General features: G+C 39.7%; 1 protein-coding gene across 2 annotated transcripts; it reads right to left on the reverse strand.

The window, feature by feature from the left end:
- Positions 1-459: 459 nt before the first annotated feature.
- sh3d21 (SH3 domain containing 21) lies at positions 460-14,224 on the reverse strand. Of its 2 annotated transcripts, none has more exons than XM_074682800.1 (16): positions 14,074-14,224; positions 13,363-13,520; positions 13,197-13,254; positions 12,275-12,384; positions 10,627-10,717; positions 10,470-10,531; positions 10,348-10,387; positions 9,864-9,955; positions 9,403-9,504; positions 9,000-9,051; positions 5,258-5,308; positions 5,043-5,160; positions 3,976-4,135; positions 2,010-2,200; positions 1,068-1,131; positions 460-960 (listed from the first exon to the last, which is right to left on the reverse strand). In XM_074682800.1, the coding sequence occupies exons 1-16, from the start codon at positions 14,075-14,077 to the stop codon at positions 934-936; spliced, it is 1,380 nt and encodes a 459-aa protein (XP_074538901.1). In that variant the 5' UTR covers positions 14,078-14,224; the 3' UTR covers positions 460-933. The 2 variants fall into 2 exon arrangements, with proteins under 2 accessions (XP_074538901.1, XP_074538900.1); XM_074682799.1 differs by having other exon boundaries at positions 9,864-9,958; positions 14,074-14,223.
- Between the last annotated feature and the right edge of the window lie 1,821 nt (positions 14,225-16,045).

A 16,045-nucleotide genomic window follows, 5' to 3' on the forward strand; every position in this document is an offset into this window, starting at 1 on the left:
TGAGGCTAAAACGCTCTCCCTCTTGTGGGTGCAAAGAATTTCTCATTGATTCTCTCCCCACGCTTTCTGCATCCATTGCAGTGAGTCACTATGCTCAGAGTTTTTAGAGTGAGTCAGTTTTTCTTCGGGTGACACAGGATGCTTTTTTTTTCTTTCTAGTTAGTTGCAAAAAACACAGGCCACCACAACCTCTGTTTATCTCCTGAGACGTTTCACCAAGTCTGTTTCATGAAAGCACTATGATTAGTATCATCTGCATAAATGTTTAACACGTGCCCCTTTCTCAATTCAGTGTCTTTATGTTTTCAAATGTGAGGTAATCTCTTTCACCAAACCCCCTTCACCAACTCAGCATCCGCTAAAGCAAAATCCTATGTATAAAATTGCCGTACAGTGCCACCTAGTGGAATAATGCAGCATTACATTCAAGTCAAAGAAACTTCATCGACAAAAATTCAGATAACAGCATCTTGACTTAATTATATTTTAGGTCTTTGCAAAAGACATGATAATATTTCCTCATATGCACAGCTGCATGTATCACATGTTGGATTCATTATTTTAGATGTAAAATGTACAGTTGTACTGTATATCTAATGACAAGACTGATAAAAGTGACAGTTAAAACAGAGAAGTATAAAACAGTCCTTAGAACAAAGGATAACCCACTCAGAACAATATTTGAGATTTCCAGCATTCAAATATGTAAAAGCTTGAACAGTAAAAGTCTTTTGAAGGATCAGGATTCTCCAGTTCAGTGCTCGGTTAGCTTGATCCTTTAGCCCTCAGTTGTGTGCCTGTATTTGGAGGGTTTACTTGTCTCATCTCCTCCCTGCCCGTTCCATTTCACAAAAATGTTCATCTGCAGTGTAGAAGCTAGCATGGCACCATGTCAGACAAGCCGCCCAGTCTTCATCTGTGTTGGAGTTAATGCTACTTCTTAAAAGCTTTTATCTCCTCCTGAATGAAGAGAAGACAAATTATATCAACTGAAACCATCATTTTCACAAGCTCTGTATTCACAGCAGGCAATTTGTATGCACGCATGCAAGATACGCTTTGCTGACCTGCAGTGCCACTCGTTTGTTTCTTTCCTCCTTCAGTTCTTCTTTCACTTCTTGTATGTCTCGCCTGATCAGAAGAGATGGCAGCAAAAGCAGGAGGTTGCAGACGTGAGTGTGGAAGTAGGTCAAGATATACACTAACTAGCAAGTTAAACAAACAAAAAATGCAAAAAGAAACTTTTCAAGACAGGTAAATCTGATCAAAATTGGGATCGTTTAATTCAACTGAATCATGTGAAACAAAGTAAAACTAATACTGTTAAGTTTTGCAGGATATGCAAGCTAACATATCTCTGAAGAAGCTGTGAATATATTTCATACAAATGAACCTTTCTTCCGAGTTTGCAGTCAACTTTATGCAGCAACAGCAGGTTTCAGTGTCTAGTGTCCTGTGTCTAGTCTACAGTTTTTGCAACTTGGCGGTTTTGGTCCAGCCACAACAATAACAACAGGGCACTGAGGAAACCATCAGCTGGTACGAATGTGCACAGTCCTTAGAGAAGATCTAACCAGGGAACACAAGGGAAAGCTAACATTTGGAAAGACAGTAAACATGGGGTTTTAAAAAAGTAGACAAGGATGTAAAATATCTTCTTTGTTTGAAACCCTTTTAGGTCTTGAAATCACATGCTTAGGGTGCAGACAGTGCAGCGGTCAGAACATCCCACATCTGCACACAGCATGGGTCATGTTTGCCAACCAAGCTGCTGTGATGGTTCACATTAAGCATTTTAAAACTACCATGAATGCAAAAATCTAATCAAATGTGAAGGCGAAATTTACGATGTAAATTTGACGCTAAGGTTTTGATCAGTCACTTCCTGTCTCTGCTTGCTCCATCAAACACACAAGATAAATACGTCTCTTTATGAGATTTAACAGTTAAAAAAACTGCAACTCTATGTCAGATATTACTGGGAATGTAAAGAAATGAGTAGTACTCACTCCTGTCGTGTTTGCAGCATCTCCAGAAGCATCCTCAGCTCTTTGATTTCTGCCTGCAGGCCCTCCACAGTCGGTTCATCTTTATGCGTAACAGTCTTGCCATCCACTTTGGGTGGTGCTGGGCGAGTTGGTGGGGGCGTTTTGGGTTGGGCATCAGGCTTTGCAGGTGAAGGCAGGAGATTGTCTGTACTCTGTAAAGAATAAAATGATTTCAATGACCACAAATGTCGATTGAAGTATTGAAATATTTAAGTTGCATTGTTTATTCCCCAGCTTTTTATTTAACCAGTGGCTGAGGCCGGCTCACCCTGTTGGAATTCTAATTTGATAACAATCTGCTCTATGTAAACTCCATCTCTTGCATTTTGGTGCTTAACTGGAGTAGATCCAAACTTTGACATATGATATGTTATGGGTGATACTGGTCTGAGGAGTAGGCACTGGTAACAAGTGTTTGTGAAGTTTCTCCCTTGAAAAGTGGAACTCTACCAACTTAACACCAACATCTGACTTTTGATCAGCCAAGTATGATCCATAAAAGGATATTTTAGGGAGTGAGGATAGGTTTTCCCAGAACTACTCTTCAGGATCAGGCCCAAACTAGTTGCTCATGAATGTGGAATGGAATGCATCTAATTCATTTCTTTGCTTGAACACATCTTGTGGCTACACTGTCTTTTTATGCAGATCCTGCCTCATGCAAGGGTGTCCATACTTCTCTTAAAGAGAGCAACATTTGATTTGGGGAGAATAACCAAAGGCCAGTGGCTCTTGATGACATTTAATAAATGAAAGCGTAGCCAATGAATGCTCCATTTGTTTGATGTTAATAGACTTTGGTTTTGTTTTTGCACAGAAAATGTAAATGTAGACAGAAGCACACGTCACACAGCTGTTAATCTCGCTTCACTGGCTTCCAGTAGCAGCTCGAATCAAATTCAAAGCTCTTCTCCTGGCGTACAAAACATTAACAAGAATGGCTACTGCCTACCTGGGGTCCTTCATCCAGGTATACACTCCCTCTCGCCCACTACGCTCTGGTTGTGAAAGACACCTGGTGCTCCCAGCCCAGCGCGGCTCCAAATCACTAGCCAGACTCTTCTCCTCTGTTGTGCCCAAATGGTGGAATGAATTACCTAACTCTATTCGAACCGCAGAGTCCCTTTCTACTTTTAAGAGAAGTCTGAAAACTTATCTGTTCAGGGAACACTTGCACACTTTAGCTGACCCTTCTCCTCTTTGCCCCCAGGGGTAGAATGAGTCAGAGGGTCTATGACTCAGCTCTTGTGATTTTTTTAGCACTATTACTGAATTTTGATGAAGATTGAGGTATACTTTTGCAGCATTGCATGCAGTTGGCTTGTTGATTATTGTACCCCACCCCCCATATAAAGAAATAATAATAATAATACATAAAATAGAAAATGAAATAAAACTTGCACTTAATGGCAGCACCTGTAGCCCAATAACTTGTAGCACTTTGGTTGCACTAACTAGGGTCTTCCTTCTGTCTAAATTCTTGCTTGTGTTGTACGTCGCTTTGCTAAATAAAACTGTAGAACTGTAGAATTTAGAACATGTTTAATTTTAGTGCCATTATTTATACATTGTAAGATGAAAGCTGGGTTGTATGAAAATTGATTTCTTCCTGTGCTAAAAACATCTTGACATGAAAATGTGTTGATGCTTTAACTGCAGCAAAGCCTACCATGAAGTGCTAAATGGGCCTTCCTCTCTAAAGAGCCCTATTTTTCTACCTGTGCCTGACGAGTTTCCAAAAGATAAGAAGGGCGTTGCTCCATTGTTGCAGTGATAATCTTTAGTTGCAAAGGTCGTCTGCAGAAAAGTGGTTAGTATCACCATAGTGGCTCAGCAGTTGTCTCTGGTAACACTGCACTCCTATATTGTTCCCACTTTGACCAAAGCTGTCATAGAAAAGACAAATGATAATGAGTTTGTCACTTACCGCTGTGGGCAGGCCTGACGGTGGTCTCCTCTGTGGGGGTTTTGCTCTGTTTGCTGTAGGATGACTCAGCTTTTCAGTCTGCAGATCCACACCTTCAAACTGGTTGTTGTCTTTCTCCTCAGGTTGTTTTGGTGGAACAGGAGCAGCATCGCCATTGGTTCTGTTGGAAATTATAATAAATGTTATTGATTTATGTGAGGCTTGACAGGTTGGGAGCATCAGAGGAAAAAAAAACATCTGAATTTCTCGGAAATTCTCACAGAACCTCACAAGTGAGAAAATAAACCTTTGTGCACATTGAAAGACAAGGATGTGGTTTCCAGTTTCCGAAACTGTGATGGAAGCAGGTGCAGAGCATGGCAGCTAGAGTCTTGAAGTCTCTCTGCACATGTCCCATTTTTTTAGATTTAACTACTCTCCTGTCAAAACTCATATGCATCTCAACTTTAATAACCTTTAAGCATAAGTAAGATTGGATTTTAGTTTGAAAAGTGATTCATCCAGAGGGTTAACGCCTGGAAAACTCAAGAGTAGCATTGAAACATTCTTGAAGTTTAAGAAGTAAACTGGTTTGGAAGAAATCCTGTCCAAACACATTTGCCTGGAAACTTATTTTAGTAAAAGGTTGCTCTCCATTAGCAGTCCCCTCAAGACTGGGCCGTTTTGTTTTCTCAGTCGTTCGTGTGTGCCTGTTTGTGTGTGTTTTGCGCAGGAAACAGGAAATGGGCTGCTCTCGTCTGTTTGGGCTCGATCTGACTCATCCCAGAGTTTCCACTGAGCCGCTAAAGGTCGGGCATCCTGGCATTCTTCTTTAAGGACACCATGGCAACTCTTGGTGTCGACCAAAGCCTTTAGCATCTGAAGGCGCCGCTTTCAGTGCCAGAATGAAGAGGAGAGATTGTTCCTGACATTTCTTGAAGGCCTTTTGCTTAAAAAAAACATTGCTAATGAAATACCATTCATGGCCCTGACATGGAGGAATTATTGTCCAGTAAGACTTCAGGGGTTGTGAATGCAGATTAGTCTGGAGACACAAAGTCAAGGGTGTTGTTGTTGGCATCACTTACTTTGGCAGAACCTTGTTGGGTTTGTCTTTGACTGGGGGTGGGCTGGGCTTGTTGAGGGATGGCAGCTTGACTTTGGTTGGAGGATTGCTTCTTAGGTCCTTACCATCTGGTTTGTCATCTAAAAAGCAAACTCACTAAATTAATACTGAACAAAAATTGTCTCTAACAGGAGTGTGTCTGGTGTTAATTCCAAATGAAACCCACTGACACTTTACCTTTTGTCTTTGCTAGTCCCCCTTTCTCCATTGCTGAGGTGTCTGTCTTCCCTGAAAAGTAGCAAAAAAACTAACCATTACTACTAAGTTGCAAGATGTAAAAATCAGTATGTATGGTTGATATAAAATCAGCCTGAGAACCCATTGGCTATGGTCCAACCACAATATCAACCCTTGAAGCAATGCCCACCTCTCTGGGGCGTTTGGTGTCACCGGTTGTTGGTGGTCCTACTTTACGGTTCCTAATTTGAACTAGTAGCATGAGAGGTAAGGGTGCACTGATCAGATCTTGGTATCTGGTACCAGTCCGGTACGAACTCAGAAAGCCTGATCTGATATCAGGATGGATACCAATCCATCCTGGTATCCTATTTAACTATTAAGATAATCAGCTTACAGTTAGCAGTGACTATAGAATTGTATTTTTGCCAAAAATGCACGTCCCCATTACCCACAGGGAATCCTGGTCAACTTGGCACCTTGGTTTAGAAACTTAAAACTGGCACGGAAGTGCAGAAGTGAGATTACCGCATAGTTTACTTAATCAGAAGAAGGTTCTTTCAAAAAATTAATACAACATCTTAACCCATTAAAATAGTTATTATAAAATAGTTCATTAATATATGCCAATAATTAAATTAATTAATCACAAAAGTTAATAAATACAACAAAATCCCACAAGAGGCAGCACAGGAGCAGTCCCCAAATCAAAGGCCTCTCACTACTGCAAGCAGCAGTGAGCTTGTTAAGGCTGGGGACCAGGTGGACCTCATTATTAATCAGTGGCCTCACCTGGAAACGAGCAGGAGACACAGCACAGAGAACATAAACTAATAACAGCAATGTAGTATATTAATAGAATTTCAGTTTGCTGTTTGAAAAACAATTTGTTTTTGCAATATTTAACAATACAAACATGTTCCACCACCAGAGTGTCTCCTGTGGATGATAGAGTAATGACAGTTACCTCATACGACCTCATATGACCTCACTTAACAAGCACAAAGCAACAACCCCTTTAAATGTAAAACAACCGAAAAAGAGTTTCCACACAAAATGAGGGAGAGACAAACATTTTATCAGACAAATGTAGTCTCTTTGAGTCTATTTGCGTGCTATAAATGAGTCATAAAGACCTTGTGCAGGTGTCGTTGTGTGCAACGACATAAAAACAGAGCAGGATGCTGCTACAAAAAGCACGCTCAGCAAATCTGTGTTTCATAAATAGAAGCTTTCACACCTTGTGCAGGTGTGCTTCTTCCGTAACAGCAAAAAAAAAAAAAAAATCCACTGTACACCATTCACTGCTGTGTTGTTGTTTTCCATGACATGACTGAGGAGGTCTGTTACACTAACAGTTCAAGTGCCGCGGGCTGATTTTATCTGCCTTAAGAGAAGAATTTGCATTTCTTACCCTAGAATTAAAGTTTAATGTGGTGAAGAAAGAATGCTTCTGGGCTTTTAATTAAACTGTAATCTAGTTTATGAGAAGCTGCATGGGATGGCAAGGATGTGAACTATCACTTCAGGAGGCCGGGTCACAGCTGTATCCAATAGCACGGCAGAAACAATTCTCATGGGTCCCAACAAGTTCATGAGGGGGAGTTAGTGGCTAAGCTCACAGAAAAATTACAGCCTGGAGACTACAGGAGACTGAGAGAGTAGACACGTTGATATGGTTTCTATGTCTTAATCCAAACAGAAGAGTATACACCACAAAAAGCAAATCTAACAAGTTGAACCGCTCTAATACATAGGCTTTAAATAAAAAACACATACTACTTTGCACAACAAGAGATTGATAACAGGCTCAATGACACAACAGGAAGCCTACCTTGAATGTTCAGAGCATTATGCAACATTCCCTCCTAAGCAAACCATCCAAACAGCAGTAGTAGATCAAGTGCTGCTTCTTGTGCTGGTTGTGAAAATCTCAGTGACAAAGCTCCCCTTCCCTCCCTCCCTCCCTCCCTCCCTCCCTCCCTACCGCACCACCCCTGTTTCCTCCAAGACTCCTGAACTGTGTCACATGACCAGTCTAACCATCCCCCATCTCTCTATAGTCTCAGACTTCCTGTAAAATGCTTGTGAGTGATATTGTGTGGAAAAAAGACTGTAATAAAAGTGATGGGCCAGATTATGATAGCATGATGCTAGTATTGATGCAATTCATTGGGGTCTTGAGCAAAACACTTTACAAAAACTGTGCCAGCTGCTTGTAAACAACATGTTTTCTTGTGAATGCATTTAGAAATTTCCAACCAAGTAAGTTTACCGTTGACATTTTACTGTGTGCTACATTTTGCCACCTCTGCATCTTGCACCAAGGGCAGCACTCCTCAGCTGCAGGCTCACAAGAAGCCACATCCTGCTTTGTATGGCTCACAGATTTGATTTTTCATCTTTTTTGTTTCGGAGGGTGTTGATGTTGGTTTCCTTTTACATAATAAATTAACCGAAGCAGAAAACAATTAAATTAAACTATCTCTTAGTAAAGCTCCAGCTCCACCTTGATGCCTCAATAAGAACTACAAAAGCATTTCAGACTGCCAGCTTTGAGACTAATTACATTGGTATTATTTTTTAATACCAAAACAGCTACAGCGTGATGGATGTTAGAGAAGAGGATTCACATCATCTTACAAAAACAGCCTCTTTTGCAAAAAAAAAAAAAAATGCCAATGTACCGGTAAAAAAATAACAGTTGAAGATAAAAGTTACTGTACGGTTCAAAGAAGGTGTTGAGATCAAACTGAAAGTTTTGTACAGTAGCTTTAACCTGAACTAATCCTGAAACAGAATCTGGTTGAACATCATATCATAACATAACAGTTGTCTTTTTTTAGGATAAAGACTCTGTTTCCCATGATCACTCTCCCATTGTTGTAAAAAGCTGACTCCTGCCAAGGCTTAGGTATTTTTGTTAAAAGCAAACTTCCTGAGACATCTCCTGTATGTCAAAACAGATTTTTGTTGGATGCAAGGCAATAAGGTAATGTAAATATTTGTAGTTACACAATGCTAGTGATGCCAGCAAGCAAGCTTGTAGCTAAGTTTGTACCATAGTTTTGTGTCCAGAAGCCCAGGTTTTTTCCTTCTCAATTGGTCAACTCACTTCTTACTGCTAAACTTTGCCGGCCAGCATAGTGTCATCATGGGTACTTAAAGTCAATGTGCTGCAAATGGGTTTGTTTGCTCTCAGAAAAATTTGACACAACCATTAATACTGAGAAATTGCCTTAAGAAATACCGTATCCCTTATCTAGGTGCTGATAATTTCATTTAAAACATGGATTGTTGTAAGACTATTTTAAGATCACTCATAAAGTCCCCACAGGGCCTTAAACATATTGATGGGTAGGTTTAACTTCAGAGTTGTAAAGCATATTGGAAACTGGAGGAAACAGAAGTTGGATGAACTGTATTGAGTGAGTATTCAGAACTACTTAAAAAGGCTGTTAGTTCTCTTTGCATACCCACTACATCAAAATAATCACACTTATCAGGGGACCATTTTGTCTGTTTTTACACCACTCTCTAGAAATCACCGAGCCAAGTCTGCTGCCAGTGTCTCCATCTGCTAAAACAACAGTCCCTCACAGTCCAGACTGCCACAGCTCCGTGCCAGTCTAAACACTGCAGCAGCCAGAAGTCGTGAATCAGACGAGAACCTTTAAAACATGTCAAACAGTATTTGTCCCTGTGTGTTTGATCAGTGCAACACTGCATTAAGCTCTCTTACCTGTGAGTTTCTTGTTGATGTTGCGAGCTGGTGGTTGGCTTATGGTCCCAGACTAGAGGGAGAGAAATGAAAAAAGTCACCAGGTTGGCAAGAATGTCACCCTGTGATTCAAAGGCATCTCTATTTCACACTCTTTCCACCGAGGGAATTTTCAGTGAGTAACTCCCAAACAGAGGATGTTGAACACAACCCTGACTCACTGCTAGCTGACCTGCTAAAGTAAGACGAGTATCAGACAACACGCATAGATTAAACTGTTTAAAGTATAGTTTAAAAGTATGAATTACGATGAAGTAGTTCCACGGAAACATGACAGAAGAGTCAAGTCGTCGAAATGAATATCTTTGTCTGCTAGGTCTGCTCCAGCACAGATAGTCTTAAGGTAATGTTTATGTTCGCTCACTTTCAGATTGTCCATCGGGGGAATCACCATGACAAAGTTATCAGGGAAGAAGCCACAGCGTCCGTTTAGCTCTCCCTCCCACCAGCCTTCATCTTCTGTTTCCTTTAGATGAAGATTAAAGAGTCACATCAGAGGCTCAAACACAACAATAGTATCCTTTGGGAAGTGAAATTACAGCACAGAGGTTACCAAATGGTCAAGCAAATTTTTCCAGTCGTATCTTTCCCCCCTACAAGATTTTAACAGAGTTGGCCTGCTGCTGTATTTGTACAATGAAAACAAATCTATGTGTCATTGTGCACAGTGGCACATAATTACTTTGACAGGTGACCTAACTGGTTTGGCTGGTTGAACAATATGATACAAGAGTGGAACTAATTTGTAAAAAACACCCAAGGTGTTTCTGAGACTGTGAAAGAAGAACAGTGACATCATGTGAAAACAATAACGTGTGCTCGAACCTTCCTAAGGATCACCACAATGTCCCCTTTCGTTAGATCCAGCTCATCCTCTGCTTTGGACTTGTAGTCAAACATAACTTGGCAATACTCCACTGCTGAGGAGACATTATAGAAACCAACCATTACTGAGCATGCGTGACTGGGATAGCATCTTGCAACAATGACAAGTCTTATCTTTCTTGCACACACCCGGCACATCATGACTAAGAGAATAACCAGAAAGAAGTTGTGACATTTCGAGATAAAAGCTGTAAACCTTGATCCCTGTAAGATTTCCCTCTCAGGCGTAACTCTATAAAATGATTAATCATGACGCCGTTCTGAAAGTGCATATAACCACACCCACAAACCTCTCAGGTAAAAGTGCAGGAGTTACCACCTGTTGTTCCAGGGTATAAATAGACCTGTTCAACTCCTCTACCTGTGGAACTACTTTTAAAACTATGCTCCAAAAGCTACCAGCTTTTTCATGAAGCTTACTCACCTTGTTTTCCTTTGTTTCTCACACTTGCTCTTTGAGATACCTTAAAACAGAAAATAAGAACGCTTGTAAAAAGTATCTTGACCAATGCTCCACTTCACAGATCGTATTTCTGCATCACTCACCTCCTTACTGAATACTGCGTCTGTGAGCTTGGGTCTTGCCTTCCCCTCACTTTGCTTTACTTCTGCAATGAGTGTTTGCCAATAATTAGTGTTTGATTTAATCACATGAAGGAACAAAAGCGAAAGAAGATTAAACAGAATTGTCGACGAAGCTAACCTTTAGGGGAAACAAATATCTCCTTGACAAAATTTGACGGAAACGCTCCAATTTTGCCATTTTTAAGCCCCATCCACCATCCATCTTCTATCTGTTATGTAGATCACATGAGAGGAAGAACATGTCAACATATAATAGAAAAAACATGAATGAAGCACACACTTACTGCCTACACTCACAGGTGCATCCAATCAAGTGCTAATTAGGCCCCTGAATGTCAAGGGGTACCAGAAGCTCGAACCAAGGGTTAATAGCATCAGGAGAATAAGCTGTTTGGCATTGGCAATGAGAAGATGTGGCAAATCTTTCATGGGAAACAACCCACATACTCAGTTGTACAGCTCGTCCCGAATGTGTCACCATTGAAAAGGTAAATAACAGGCTTTTTTTTTTTTTTTTGCAGTGTAAGATTCTTGCCATGAAGCATTGTTACAACAAAGTAATCTACCAAACAAAAATTGCCTTACTTTTTGTGCTATATGTTGAACCCTGAGGGGGTTCTGTATCCCATAGCTTCCCGCTAACTGCACATTATATTGCTTATTACCTGGCTATTAGCTTGAGATACACACACGTTGGCAAAAAGCATTAAATGAAATATTATTGTCCTGATTTAAAATTATTGGGTATAGAAGTATTTATGACTGAAACTAACATTTTAACCACATCGTTTGACAATATGATGCTGGAACTTATGGTCCACGGTGAGAACAAGCAGAAGCTAAACTTTGGGAACTCCAATTGGCAGATTTATCAGACATGATGTGTAATCAATTCGCCTCTGGTGTTGCTCATGTTGGTGAAACTTAATAACCATTGTCAAGGGTTTTAACCAATCGGAATGAAGAATCTGACACAAAGTTGGAGAGCCAGGTAATAAGCTGAGATGAAATTTTGCTGAAACACTCAAAGCTCCTGGATACCCATTTTTTTTTTACTTCTTTGTGTAATGAAGACTTTATGTACATAATAGAGATCAATCTAAATGTACAGTTTAGTTTTTATTCCAAAAAGAGACAGTGAACAAACCTACGAAACTGACAGAGAAATGTCGCAAAGAGCGGAGGGTTGGTGTCGAACCCAGTCCGCCTTTCTGAGGACTTAAGTCTTTGGCCTGATAATACTAATAAATGGCAAAGTAAAAAACTAAGAATGGCTATGGCTAAGACAACTTCAAAAAAAACTATCTCAGTTGCAAAACTACAAAAGAACTATGTATGAATTATGCGTCTTTATGGTAGTGGCGCTAACTCAGAACTTTAGAAATTTAATAAATCTTTTAACTTTGATACAACATACATTTTTACTGTCTTAAGTCAGTTTTCAGAAAGTTGATATGATTACTGTCAACAATACACATTCCAGAGATCATAGCCACTGTTTTTAGCTCACTCCAAACTCTCAGACTCTCAGAACCAGTTAGATCACTTCTCATGCATTTCCCTAAAGCTGTGATTTGTCCGGGAAACATGCTTTGTTAGCCTGGCTGCCACATACAAAGGGAGTGTAAGCACAAACAATCTGTGACTGTGATGAGAAAAATGCTCTTTGTTTACCTCTGGGAACATTTCTGAAGCAAGTATTTAATTAGCATATAGTGCTAAGGTTTTAGCCTAAAGGCAGCAATGTAGAAAAAAATAGACTCTACCTCTCTGATGATCTCTATGGTCTCTCCCACAGTCAGCTGCAGCTCATCCTCATTCATGGGGTCGTAGGCATACGCCACCTCGCATTTCCTCACCTGTTTCATTTTCTTTGCTGGAGAGACAAAGATTGGGCCGCTACATCAACAGACGTTTGTGGAGTTTAAAATCAAAACGCTTATAAAGAAACTGGAGCTCTGTAATGAGGCGTTTAGATTAAAAGGATGCAAGATAATCCCAGTGGGATGGCTTTAGGAGAGCAAAGGCACTCATTTGTGTTGCCTTCAAAGACATTGTTTGTTTTGACCCGCTAAATTTTCAATACGTTATAATTAAGATTTGTGTGGCCAGGATGTGGTAGACATATATTTACAGTCAGCTAGCTCTCTGCACTGTCTTGCTGAGTGCATGCACCACATTCACCGCAGATTTCAATGCTGGAGTTTTCACACTCTTGAAGTCACATGTTAAACAGCATTGTCAAGAATTTTTCAATGCAAGCTAGTTCTAGCCTGCTATAGAGGTTCATGTTGTTCAGGTTTGTTAGAAATTATTTAAATTTAGATTACCTTAACTATCACTAAGTGCCAATAATATAAGTTGCTTGACTTTTCAGTGTTACATGAATGAAATCTGGTGATCACCTCACAACGAGACCCCATGGTGGGTAAATATTGAATTAAGCATCAAATATTTGTTTTTCAAAACAAAGTGATACTCAGCTGATAAGAGTTCTAGGTCATACATGAAGTTAAAAGCAAATATAAAAGCTTGCAAAGCTATGACAGTACAAAAATATGTGATCGTACTTAGAAGAAAAGAAAGAGGTTAATGGTTTCTTAGCTCCTCTGTATTGATAGCTTGTGTCAGCTTTCTTTGCAGAGGTAAAGAAATTAGAGACTTGAGGATTGAAACTTATTGTTTTACTTTTTCTTATGCTCCTTGGTTCCCTCTTGCTGTCACCAATTAAAAAGACTGGCACCTCCTGTAACAGAAGAAATGTGATACATCTTGATAAACATACAAAAACACACAACATAGTAGTGACAGTGCAGTTTTGTGATGTTATGTTGGTCATGCTGCATTTACAGACCTTTACAAAGCTGGCAGGAAAAATACCTCTCTTCCCTCCCAGCTCCCCCTCCAACCATCCCTCCTCACTGGCCTTGGTGACGTTTTTGACCACATCCCCCATCTTTACTGAGAGCTCGTCTCCCATGGCGCCCTCGAAGTCGACCAGCACCAGCACCTCTGCAGTGGCAGCAGCAAATGGGGCAGAAAATTAGATCCTTTGCAGAGAGGCTGTTGTACTGGCTGCACAAGTGATGTGCCCTGACATTTTAATACCCAGACAAACCTAGCAGTGTAGTCTATAGCCAGGGATATAGACTTTGAAGGACTGGAGATAAACTATACAGCTTCTTACAAACAGAAAACACTATTTACATATTATAGTTATCCTCCAGCAACAGGATAATTAAACATTTGACAGAAAAGCTGAGTAGCTTTTATAGCACTAGTTGCCAAAAAATCTTGGTAAACACTGAAAATGTTGTAACAGTTTTCTGGCACAAACATTAATTTAGTCAGTCTGTGAGTTATGCAATAACATTAACACATCAGTGCTTCAGTTTTGCTTACGTGCCAACTTAAAACATTTTCACAAACTATCTTCTTTTTTCTTTATTTAACACCTCTTCGTTTTCAACACCAAACTCCCAGAGTCCTAGCAATAGCAAATCTGAGAGGATTAAAACATCCAGAAATTCTAACATATCATGAAATAGTGACAAAGCTGACTCACCCATTTTTCTGTCTTTCTTTCCCTTTCCTATCTAAATTTGTAATTCCTTCACAAAGCTGCAGACAAACTCTCACAGAAGCAGTAAGGAGAACTGAAAAAGCGTGGCTCTGTTGTCTCAGACTCGGAGATATGACAGCCAAGGCCCTTCTTCCTTCTTGTCAAACATTAACATTGAGCAACTTTTCCTGTGGGCTAGTCATGGCAAGTCAGAGACAAGGAGTAGGATGGGTCACACAGAGCAGCGAGGGTGAGGGAGGGAGAGAAAGAGACAGGGAGAGAAAGAGAGGGGAGAGCAGGTAAGACAGGTTTACAACAATACTCATAAGGGTTAAAAATGGAGCGTGACGACAAAGTTCATTAGACAAATGTCAGTGTTCATTAATCACACAAAAACTTTTAAATCCAGATCCACTGATCTATGTCATGTGTCTGCTTTTAGAGGGTAACTCAGAATTAATACAGGGTTCAATGAAGTTGGGTTGTGTGTCTCTTATAGTGTGTTTGTTATTAGCCCTTAAAGGCACCTGGACGACTATTTATAGAAAGCAGAAGCAGGCTATGCAAGACTGGATTAACAAACTATAAGACACTGAAATAGAAACACTGACAAACACATTTTATAGCTAGATTAAAACCTTCTGTAGGTGTACACAGCTCATATAGGTTTAATTTATCACATTTGGTGTCCTCTCCTCTGACATTTCACCATTTCCGTTACTGCTTTAGAAAAATACGTTTTCTATGATGTTAGGAACTTAATTAAATGTAGCACAAAAAGTAAGACCAATTTGTGTTTGGTTGATTATTTCATAGCTGTACAATTCTTCATGACAACAAATCTTATACAATTGAAAAGCATGTACATGTCCCTTTAAGACTGTCACATGCATAAGGAACGTGTGCTGAGCATCAGAGCTGAGTATGTGCTCATGAAAATTGTGTCAAATCTTCTCTGCCAATGCTCAACAAGATAGATTAACAAGATATTTTTTCCAATCCTAAAGCTTAGAAGTATATTTTTCTGTTACTATGTAAAAAAGTTGTATTGAGAATATATTTTCAAACCAATTTTAATAACTAGTGAGCCTTTAGTATCCTTCAATTAAATGTCAGGTACTTATAAAACAAGTCTCAGATGAAGGAGCTGATCAATGAAGCCATGTATGACTGCTTTAGCAGCACATGGGTAAAATTTAATTTACCTTTAATCAATGCATTTGTTCATCATTTCAATCTTATTTTACCAATATAAAATGAGCAGATTAAGGTGGTGAATGAGCCTTATTTGGTCAACTGACTGCATATTGAATAACTTTATGTTCGGTCATAAGGCTAAGACGTCATCAGTAGAGGAACTTCCTGCTGTTGGAAACAGTAAATGAGTCACCTCACTACATTTTCAACTCATTTGAGGACCCTGTGATTGACAACTCTTTTTTTGTTTCCCAATAGTTTCCCCTTGGATAAGATTAAATAAAAAATAAAAACCTTAACAAAAGTGATGCAACAGTGTGTGGTATCAGCTGATATCATCACCATTGCCCAACATTGGCCAACTGATGTTGGTAGTCATCTTGTGGAGCAATCAAGTTTATGCTAGCATGATGAAAGTTTATAGCTTTCTTTATAGGGCTAAAACTGTAACATTTAAACTTGTTGGTGTGACAGAGGAGAGAGAAGGCTACTGTGTGAGATTTAAGTTTTCTTTGTGTGGTTAAATGTAAAGGGAAATGTTGGCAGAGTTGAAATGCTACACCTTCTCTGAGACAGATCAGGAGGAGACTGTTTTTAAGGCATGCTCAGCTGACATTTCAAGAGAAGGGATTAAATACTTCAAATATCCTTACTCAGGAAGAATATAGATGCAAAGAATTATTAGGGGTCAGTGAAAAAAAAAGCTTAATTCTTAAGTTGAAAGGGAAATGACGACAGAAGACGCAGCAGTGCAAACATGAAAGTGATCAGTGTCTTT

Source organism: Halichoeres trimaculatus, unplaced genomic scaffold (genome assembly GCF_033239565.1).
Source record: "Halichoeres trimaculatus isolate MK-OKI-2021-1 unplaced genomic scaffold, fHalTri1.1 fHalTri1_scaffold_12, whole genome shotgun sequence".
NCBI lineage: Eukaryota > Metazoa > Chordata > Actinopteri > Labriformes > Labridae > Halichoeres > Halichoeres trimaculatus.

Excerpts from the sequence above, each read along its gene's own strand:
- sh3d21 (XM_074682799.1), bottom strand. Across the intron at positions 13,255-13,362 it reads TTCCTGCCAGCTTTGTAAAG|GAGGTGCCAGTCTTTTTAAT; the intron begins GTCTGTAAATGC and ends CTTCTGTTACAG. Across the intron at positions 4,136-5,042 it reads CCCAACAAGGTTCTGCCAAA|AACCAATGGCGATGCTGCTC; the intron begins GTAAGTGATGCC and ends AATTTCCAACAG.